General features: G+C 39.1%; 1 protein-coding gene across 5 annotated transcripts; it reads left to right on the forward strand.

The window, feature by feature from the left end:
• The first annotated feature begins 770 nt into the window (after positions 1–770).
• Positions 771–10,050, forward strand: zgc:153867 (myosin light polypeptide 6). 5 transcript variants are annotated; one of them, XM_008413636.2, is made up of 7 exons: positions 771–971; positions 4,531–4,558; positions 6,779–6,922; positions 7,359–7,532; positions 7,649–7,726; positions 8,492–8,526; positions 9,549–10,050. In XM_008413636.2, the coding sequence occupies exons 1-6, from the start codon at positions 786–788 to the stop codon at positions 8,518–8,520; spliced, it is 639 nt and encodes a 212-aa protein (XP_008411858.1). In that variant the 5' UTR covers positions 771–785; the 3' UTR covers positions 8,521–8,526; positions 9,549–10,050. The 5 variants fall into 5 exon arrangements, with proteins under 5 accessions (XP_008411858.1, XP_017161384.1, XP_008411859.2 ...); XM_008413638.2 differs by lacking the exons at positions 771–971; positions 4,531–4,558 and adding exons at positions 3,804–3,895; positions 4,256–4,283; XM_017305895.1 differs by lacking the exons at positions 4,531–4,558; positions 8,492–8,526 and adding an exon at positions 4,256–4,283 and having other exon boundaries at positions 780–971.
• Positions 10,051–10,711: the final 661 nt, after the last annotated feature.

Genomic DNA, 10,711 nt, shown 5'->3' on the forward strand with positions numbered 1-10,711 from the left:
TAGATAGATAGATAGATAGATAGATAGATAGATAGATAGATAGATAGATAGATAGATAGATAGATAGATAGATAGATAGATAGATAGATAGATAGCCGGGAGCTCCGCCAGGTTACGTTTTAGCGACATCTAGCGATAACTCAATTTTCTCATCGTGTTTCTTTGCTCTGATTTTTCTTGTACAAATGGTTCAAATCAATGTTCATGTAGAATCGATTAAATGAATAAATTAATATTTCTATTTCTGATAAGGCATATTTAATATAAATTCATTCAAAAACTATGTACATTTGGATGTGATTGTGTATCTTTAACGTCTCAAGTTTCGACTGTGTGCATATTGCACTTGCATTAGCAGTGCTGTCATAAAAGCAAAATCATATCCACCCTTCCTAACACACCTTTCCTCTGCTCCCCTGTGAATAAGATCCCAGTTTGCATCTCTTACATCTCTGACCCAAATAAAAGCATGTTCTTAGAGTCAGCACAGCCAAGCTTATTTCTAAATATATGTCACCTTTTTCACATTCCGCACTTGCTTTCATCCCACTCCTCTTACATTTTGCCTCTCATTTCTACTCATGTTGTTCCCTACATCCACCTCTTCATCATTCACCTACTTTCGTCCCTGAGCATCATCAGCATCACACCACTGCTCGCCTCCTCCTCTGCTCCATGGGACTCACCCAGCTGGCACACTTTACTTCACAGCTCTGTATTCCTTTTTGCAGCAGCCACACCAGCAGCTTTTGCCGCAAACTCTCACTAAGTTCAGGTTGTCTTAGATGTCGGGAATGGCTCCTAAAAGAGAACCTTCCATTAAGAAGTCTCCTTCACCAGTGGCCGAAGCACGACTTGGTCCGCCTTTCCCCTGTTTGCCAGCAACACCTGCAGCTCCAAAACCGATTTCAGAGCAGAAGCCAAGGATGCTGCGTCCTTCTGACTCACCATTCGACCCCAGCACTATGGAGGTGAGTGATTCCTGAATGTTTAGAGGACAAAGCCTGTGTGGGGCATTTATTAAGTGTGAGAATTTGCTCTTATCTTCTCAGACCTCATTTCGATCATGGCATAAATACTCTGTCAGATAATATTTTTTTGTTTTGAGGTAGTAAAGAAGAATAACCTACAATAACACCAAAGAATTTTAAATTAACACGAATGCAATCATTTGATAGATCGCTCTCTATTAGAGCGGATGTACTCTATTTTGACCACATTTCATTTTGATTTATAGATAATCTAAGTTGTGAAACAAAATGGGGCACAGAGTGCTGGCTGTCAGTCAGTCAGCCTCCTTGGGGAAAGAGAGCAAGTTCCCTGCTACAGTGTGAGCTATTTTCTTTTTAAAGAGATTCAGTGGCCTACTTTCTAAAGCCACTAAGCAATAGACCAGCAGAAAATTAAAATAATAATAATACACTTTTAAGGTAATTTAACAATTAAAATAGTGAAGGGCACCCAGAGTTAGTTCTGTAAAAAAGAAATTGATATTATTCCTTATACAAAATATGTTTCCAGTAAAGATTTATCCTGGAGTGGCCAACCCAGAATCCAGACTTGAATCCGTATAAACATCTCTGGAAAGATCTGACAATGACTGTACAGACAACTCCATCCAAACTGATGGAGCTTGGCAAGTACTGCAAAGAAGAATGGGTCAAACTGTCTAAAGATAAGATGCTGAGCTTGCATCATCATTTTTAAGGTGGATAAACAATGTATTAAGCAAAGGCTGTTGTTACGTGAATGTGTTTTCTTGGCTTTTAAATTTGCAAAACACTCAGCAAAAAATGTGTAGAATTTTGAAGAAAGACATTAATTTAATACAATTTGGAATAAAGCTGTGACACAGCAACAAGTGGAAAAAGTGAAGTGCTGCGAATACATCAACATGTTACAATACCATGTTGTAACTCCAACATGGACTAAGAAGTTGTAGACCAAGAAAGAATCACCACCTGAATCAAAGACCGATTGATATTTACAGTTGCCCATGTGGTCAAGTCAAATGTCTTTGGAAGAAAGAATTAATAGTTAGATGAGGCAGAAATTAAGCTGTTTAGCCTCAATGAAAATAAAGATCTTGTGAGGTAAGGTAGAGTCTTACCTCACAAAACACAACGAAAAGCACCCACAACAAATAAAAGCACTTGGTAATCAAGTTCAAATCAACATTTCTATATAAAATGTGTGCATAAATGCATATCACAAACTAATAATGCCTCACATTGAGTTTTGGTCATGTGTCTGAGTTTGCCTAACAGTATAGCTTTGCTGCCCCCCTCAGGAACTTTGTGTGTTACGTTGCATTGCATGGCTTTGTGAAGTGAATGCCTCATTTAGCATGTGACAGTAAGTAAGCCATGCATGTCCACAGTGGGATCACAGATGACTGGAAAGTGGACTGTATTGGCAGGCTTTTAAGACATGCATCCTCAGTCTATGATCTCACTGACCTCAGGTCAGTGAGATCATAGACTCATGCAATATGCATGTCCACATATTCTCAATGCTAATAGCCAAATCAAAGTCACTCTATCTGGTTCTTAGTTGTGGTCAAACTCCCCACTAGAGAAAAAACAAGAAAATTCCAAAACTTTAATAATAAGAAGAATAACAATAATAAACTTAAACTGCCCTGAAAAGATGTGTGTTTTTTTCAAGCCAACTTTCCTTCATTGCTATGTTTTTGGGTGGTTTGCGCGTTTAGAATTCAAAGATAACCCTTGATTGTGTGTAGCGTATAGGCCATGCGCAGAGACTGCTCCTGAAATTGGTAATGTGCTTGAGTTGGAGGTGGGGTGTCTTGCATTCAGCCGGCACCGTGCAGCATAGAGACATGTCTACCATAAACCAAGTGGAAATGAACAGGATGTTGTTGTTCTGAGTTTGCTCTAAATCTCTATTTTGAACCATGCAGCTTGATTTCCTGATCTAAATTTCATAGAAAATGTTTTATAGATGTACAGCCAGCAAGCTTTTCAAAGATGGCCATCAATTCTAGGCCGTTGTTGCACTCCACCACATGGTAGAATATTCTTACGAGGCCACTGAAAACGCTGACATCATATCTAAACAAATTTCCCTTCATCCCTTTCTTAAGATTTCTAGTTCTGTTTTGAAGTTTGTTTGACAAATATTCTTAAACTTCTGATCATCTGATCAACACTGTATGCTTATATTCAATTTAGTTTTCAAAAATGTATCCACTTGTTTTATCTTCTTGCATTTTGGAGCTCAACTTACAGCTCTGTTAAGATTCAACTGCAACTCCAGTTGAAAGTTTTTAGCACTGTATTAAGATTTTCATCAGCACTGAATAAAAAAATACAAAAGAATCGGGACAAACAACATCATGACAGCAATAAGGGCCATGATTCCCAATATTGTTTTCCAAAAACAAGTAATAAGAGACTACAGAAAATACATAATTATTTTTTAAAAAGTCAGTGACACATTGAAAAGTTGTTGTCTTAGAAAAAAATGTTTTTGAAATGGTTTTTACATTTGCTTCTTTATTTATTATCGAGCAGCGATAGAAATTCCCAGACTAAGTTTCTCGTAGTAGGGATCCAAACATGAGAAGCGATTCAGCAAATGTTTCATTATCTAAAAATATATTTAGCATAACATATCTTAGCAGAAAATGTAAATCTATATTTTATGGGAGCTCAAAATGGAAATATATTTGAGATTCAGCATCGCTCCTTTGTGGTTTGTGTCCAGCTTTTTGTTTCTATATAAGGAGTGCTGCAGTTGTGCGGTGACGTCACCTCGTCCGTACTCTGCGTCGTGACGCAGTGAAGGCTTTTCTCTCTCTGCGCTTGTAATCGAGCCGTCACATTCTTTGGGTTTCCGTCGCCTCGGACACACCTCATCCAGCAAAGAAATGGTGGGTTTTTGTCCATTTCACTGGACTTATTGGCTGTAACTGAGTCGGGCATCTAAATGAAAGCGTTTAATAAAGGAGAGGTTAGTTTCGCAGCGCGGTTAACATGAGTTGAAAGACGTGAACGGGTTAGCCCGTCCCAAGCGGAAGTACAACTTTTTGTTGAGCTAGCTTTAGCTTCAAAACGATCAGTTATACGATTACCTCATTTTATTACTTAACTGCCTGCGTGTGTGGTACATTTTCTGAACGCTATGTAGTTGGAGGGTTTACCTTTTGAACCTATCGCAATACCTGTGAAATATGTTCAATAGCCAGAACGCCTTAAAACCATTTCCTCTCGCCTAATTTCTTCCCGAACAGTCTGACTTCTCGGAAGATCAAATCCTCGGTAAGTGTTGCTTTTATTTACGCATGTGACAGCCTATCTGTGGGAACATCTCCATTTTCCTCCTGCTTGTTTGGCGCTCCTTCATTCCTGACCCGTAGCTCTTTATCACTATTGTCGATCTGCTCTGTACCCGCTTGTTGCAGTAATCCTGGGTTTAGGGTTTTCTTCCTCTGTTTGCGAACTATTTCATCACTTTCCCCCCACCCCCCCCACCCCTCCCCGACTTGCAACTGCTTGTCCTTTCCAGATTGAATTTAACCTGGACCAGATTCATGGTAAGTGAGGGAAGAACCTCCGCCTTGCTCACAACGCAGAGGCTGTTGAGAGTGTTTAGGGTGTGAGCTGCATGTCAGTCTTTGGAGCCGAACGTGTTTTGCATTGTTGTCCAGCTTCGTAATAATGGAACATCATTATAATCCTTACCAGGCTTGACGTGTGTTGTACTGTTTTTGTATTCAGATGTTTTGTTTGCAAAGCCAGACACCTTAAGCTCGCATCTCCTCCCATTGGTTTTGTTTCTTCAGGCTCCCACTAACCTCGTTTTGTCTGAGATGATCCGAGTTGCTCATCTCCAGTGTGTGTCCATGTTTGGTGTGGGAGAAAAGCGGTGGATGGGTCTTGTCCCAACTCTCGTTTGTTTAATCTTCCCTTGACATAATAGGCCATAGCTACTAGCAATCTCCACCTACTTTTCTCCACTCCTCTCACACCAAATATGGTGCTGGGAATTGTGCTAACAGGCCAGAGGGGAAGAGAGACATTCCTCAGAACAGGAAAAAAAAAAAAAAAACTCCATAACAGTCCCAGGGCTTTTTTGGCTTCAGAACTGTAGGAACACCCTTCTGCACGGATATTGTGTAATCTGACCCTGTGTCTCCCTGATGTCTGGGTCTGAGCGGCCTGCTATCACTTTATCTTTACTGAAACTGCAGATGATAGAGTGGGGCAGTGCTCTCATTTACAGTTGATAAAGACAATCAAACTCTTATTAAACCTAAATTAAATGGTTTCAGTTTATTAATATGCAACCTTTGGGTGGGGGGAGATTTCATTAAGTATTTTGTGGTGTTGTAGCTCTGACAAAACCTTTTTTTTTTTATTATAAAAGAAGTAAGGAAATGTGGTTGGAGCGGTGGTTCTGTTTTTATGCAAAATCTGCATAGAATGTCAACTGCAGAACGGCACCAATGGTAGACTTTTAAAAACAATGTTTTAACCTCCAACTATGTTATACATTTTTAAGTGGGCTGAATATCTTCAATCTCATTCAGCTGGTATCATTCCAAAAAGAAAATGTTTTATTTTTCCTTTGTAAATACTAGATTATTTTTAATAAGTTTTAGTGTAATTTCTCTAGCTTTCAAAAATAATAATAAAATTATATATATATATTTAACACCGATATATAAAATACATTTTCTTTTGCAGACTTGGAGAAATAAAATTTTGTTGTTCCAGTGACAAAAGTGGCTCTTTAAATTGAATAAATTGCTGACCCTTTTGACCACAGCGTATTTGTTTTTAAAACGGTCCAGTCAAAGTCTAGACTTGAATCCAAATGAGAATCTGTCGGACTTTAAAATTGCTCTTCAGATACACTGAATCCAGTCTTATGAAGACTGAGCTATTATCAGAATAAATGGTCTTACAATTATGTCTGTACATATAATTTGCTTAGTAATTTACTTATTAGAAAGCTGGCAAAGAAGTCTTAAAAAAAACATGCAACTGCAACAAAACTTAGTTCTACATAAAAAAGGGGCTGAGTGCAAATGCAGATCATACTCTTTCTATAAACATTTTAAAACCCCATTTCCTTTTCCTCCCACTTCATAACCGTGTGCTGCTCTGTGTTGAAGTGTGTCGCTCTAACATAGCAAAACAGTAAAAATTTAAGGAAGTTTGAATACTTCTGTAAGGCAAAGCGTCAGTCGACTGTTTGGGAAAAACATGGGCCTTCAGGTGACTTTTGACATGCATGTTTGGTAAATTTGTTCTATGGACCCATGCATATTCAAAAGACAGGGAAACTCGCAGAGCATGTTGTGTATTAAAGTAAAAAATACAAATTGGGTAGCTTTCCATTAATGAAGTTGAAATATTGAGTGCTTGTGACCAGATTACTAACGTAAATATTTTTGGTGAATTGAGGAACCAGCGAGACAGTTTGCCTCGTCACCAAGCTGAACTCGGAGAACAGGATGTTGCTTTCATCCGTTGTAATAATACATGTGACCATAGCTACAAATTTTAATCACACATTTTATTTTCTCCAAAATCTGTACTCTCCAGGTAAAATCCCCTTAAGATGAAAGTGTTCTTAATTGTGATAAGCTGACATTTTTCCAAGTCTGCTTGGGCGCCTTCTTATTCTCAACCCGTGTTGTAATCTTTGTTGTCCACATCCTGTCTGTGCTTCACTTCTCTCTATGCATCAGCTAATTTTTAATATTCAGCTCTTTGGCTAACTGGCTTCATGTCTGTGTGTGCCGCAGAGTTTAAGGAGGCGTTCCTGCTGTTCGACAGGACAGGAGATGGGAAGATCAGCTACAGCCAGTGTGGCGACGTGATGCGGGCCCTGGGACAGAACCCTGTCAACGCCGAGGTGCTTAAGGTGCTGGGCAACCCCAAGTCTGAGGGTGAGAGAAAAGTCACAAACTTGGAGGCTTAAAGGGATATAAACCCCTTTTTTGTGGGTTTTGTCAGCTCTGTCAGTGGTGTCAGGAGAAGAGTTTTGAAAAGCTCATATTAGCGTTAAAGTTTTGTTGTGCAGAATGTTCAGCTTTGAGACGACTGATGTATCTGTCCTGACTGAGAGAAAACGGCAACTTAATACCGAAGGTATATCGCAGCGTCTGTGGCCGTATAATACTTTTGACTTTATAAGCAATTATGTTAACATTAACTTCTCAGCTTTTAACAGGAAAAGATCACCCGCGCGTTCAGATCGCTCCAAATATTACGCAGATTCAACCTCAAGTCTTGGCTGAGGAAAAAATTCATTTCCTGTAATGTAAGGCTTTTAATCCCTTCAGCCTGATTTGTCTCATTTCGAGGTTTTTTCTCATTTTGCAGAGATGAACACCAAGATGCTCGACTTTGAGCAGTTCCTGCCCATGTTCCAGGCCATCGCCAAAAACAAAGATCAGGGCTCCATGGAGGATTTTGTGGAAGGACTCCGTGTTTTTGACAAGGAGGGCAACGGCACAGTAATGGGAGCAGAACTACGTCATGTGCTCACCACGTTAGGTACGTCACGTTTTTATCTCTAATCACACATCAGTTTGCGAACCGAAAGACGATGAAAATAAAAACAAATTATTATTATTTGTCACATTAAAATGTGCATCGTTTTGGGTCATCAGGTGAGAAAATGTCAGAAGAGGAAGTGGAGACACTGCTGGCTGGACATGAAGATGCAAATGGTTGCATCAATTATGAAGGTGAGAAGAAAACAGACTTGTGTTAAAAGTAACTTCTGCTTCCAATAAGTCTGAAGTAAAGCCGCTTCATTTAATCCAGCTTTTTGTAATATTTAAATGTTCTTAATGCACAGCACTGTTTGCTAGTAGGTGCTGTGCTAGCAAACAGTGCAGTTTTAATGCTAGGCTAATTAAATACAAGCATGTTTAGCACTAAAGTCTGCATTTCCTCTGATCCACTGAGAAACCCTGAGTTTTAACATGATTGAAGTGATAAAAACCAAATGCTGTTTGATCAGCACATCAGAAATCTGATTTTTTTTTGTTTGTTTGTTCATTAAAGGCATCAAAGCCAAAAAGTTATTTTGCATCAGCAAATTGCACGTTTCTTGGACAACAATCTACAGTTTATCTTTTTGACTTTTGTGGATAATGTTATTTGAAATTAGTCAATACTGTTTGTTTAGTTGATAATCTGTAGTTAGAGATAGATAGTCTTCCATTCAAGCACTATATAAATGACCACAGAGTTGGGAGCACTGTCTGAATGTTTTATGGTGTGAAGTTTGAATTTGCCTCAAGTCTTTCTGAACAAAAACAATTTAAAAGTGGATCACAAGAAATGCAAACGCTTTTGTTGTAGTAAACGACCAGCGATATTTAACATGCCACCTCTGGATGGTTCGTGTCATTTGGTCGTGTCTTTATCCGTTTTAATCAAGCTCTTTAAGAAGCTGTGATCAGAAGTTAATTGCTGACAATCTGTTAAATGTTCTTCCTCCACAGCATTTGTTCGTCACATCATGTCAGGCTGAGGGCCGGTACGGGCATTGTCCAAACCCGGGGGATGACACCTCCAGGCTTTCCTGCTACTTAGTTCCTAGACGCTAGTGCATTTTCTCGTCGCATAGTTCATATTGGCTAACAAACGATTGCCTGTTGAAAGGTAGACATCACTAGTAGGCTGAGCGGGAAAGCCTGGTGGTCTCTCTCCCCCTGCAGACGTGAGGCTTTAAAGCATATAGCCTCCTGCCGCTCTGTTTTGCTCCTGCAGCCTTCTGCCTTGGCCCCTGGCTGCAGCATGCTCCTCTGCATGTGTCTATGGCTCCTCCACAGGTTGTATGGAGATATGGTGGACAGAATGGGAAGAGACTGGTCTCATTCAGGGAAAGCCTGGTGGTCACTTTTGACTGTGGTGTTTATTAGACAGCGCTGCTAATTTCATTTGCATGTTAATGGGGCTTTTTAAAGTTGGTGTTTTTTTTTCTCCCCCCTTTTATTGGTTTTAAAGGTGTTAGATCTATCTAGCTGCTGTCCTCTTACATTTACATGACATTATGTATATCATAGCCACCAGATTCAGGAGAGTGGACCAGTCCCTTTTTTAATTTTTTTTACTAACCAGAGAGTGTAATGGAGTTGCTCTTATGCTGACTGTTCTCTCTTATTTACTGATGGAAACTGAATTTGTAGCTGGCTGCTCTGACTGGACTGTAGCTCCCCTGATCTTCTCCCCCTTTTTCTTTGCTTCTCAGCTAGAGGAAGGCAAACGGCGAGGACAGCTTCTCTAACCAACTTTCTGTGGATCTTAGAGGACCAATAGCTTTGGCTGAATAGGAGATAGAAATAATTACCTCACCTTTTTCCCTGTCTGTCATCTTCAATTGACCCCATTTTCCTGGCTCTAGATGAGGTGACTATGGGAGATTTGCCTCCAAATGCAGCATCTTCAAGAGGAGCAGCTCTTGGTCCTGCATGCTGTAATTGGAGCAGATCTCCAGGTTTTTAGTGAGAAGACTAACTCTTTTTTTTTTCTCTCTTTCTCCCTCTCTCTCTGTTTCAGAACTCGTCCGGATGGTAATGAACGGATAAAGAGCGTCACAGTTTTTTTTGTTGTTGTTTTTTTTATTATTATTTTTTTCGCAGAATCACATTCCTATATATTTCCATTTAGCTTCGCCAGCTCACCCCAACCTTTTACATGAGTTTATTTTACAGTTTTAATTTAAGAAGTGCCTTTACATACCCTAGAAAAGACCCATGAAGCACCATTTTTAGATCTATTCACATGTATAAACCTTGTATTCATTGAGGATTATTTGTGCTTGCATAGTTTGTAACATTTCGAAATGCACCGTAAGCTGTAACGATGTAACTAAAATTGGGCAAGACAATAACATATATCACATATACATATTTCTATGACTTGCTTTGGCTGAAATGTCCCGGATTGATTCATAAAAATGTCAAAAACTGTAGTTTGAAACATTTCAAAGCATTCCCCATGTTATAAATTTGGCCCAAAATTTGTCACTGCATTTAAATAAATGTGTTTTCCTGAAATGCTTTTGTGTCCAAGTGGATTTTATTTATTTTTTGTATGTTCAGGCTGGCTGAATATAGTTAAATACACTGTGGCCAAATGGGCGATACTTCAATTTAACAGATGTGTAACATATGTAGGAAAAAGCTCTGAGTATTTTTCACATATTGTATGAATTCTCACTTATTATGTGTGAGAGCTCATGTAATTCTGCAGGTTAAGGAGGATCTAAGTCAGTCAGCAATTTGAATTTAGTATGTGAGAGGATGTGAAACAGTTGTGTGTAAAATATCTTGGGACAATTTTTTTTTTTTTTTTGCAGTTTTCTCATGTCACACAAGAGGGCAGTGTTGTTACTTTGATCTAGTCTCTGTTAAAACGAGAACCATAATATACTACACTGTTTATATACAGTTGTGATCAGGTCTGTGTTGCGCTAAATATAAGACTGTGTGTGTAGCCATTTCCAGTCTATTGTTTGCAATAAATGCTACAACATGTGCGTTACAGGATTTATTTTTTTTTCGTAATTTTCTTGGATACAAAGGCGTTAACATAAGTAGTAAAAGGCTGTTCAGTGGTTTCATGACCTTTTCCTGTATTTTCTTCTCAAGCAGTCACAACTATTTCCCCTCATTAGGCACCACCGCCGTCGAACAGTGGAGATTGTGTGTGAGGTTGTG

Source organism: Poecilia reticulata, linkage group LG7, assembly GCF_000633615.1.
Source record: "Poecilia reticulata strain Guanapo linkage group LG7, Guppy_female_1.0+MT, whole genome shotgun sequence".
NCBI lineage: Eukaryota > Metazoa > Chordata > Actinopteri > Cyprinodontiformes > Poeciliidae > Poecilia > Poecilia reticulata.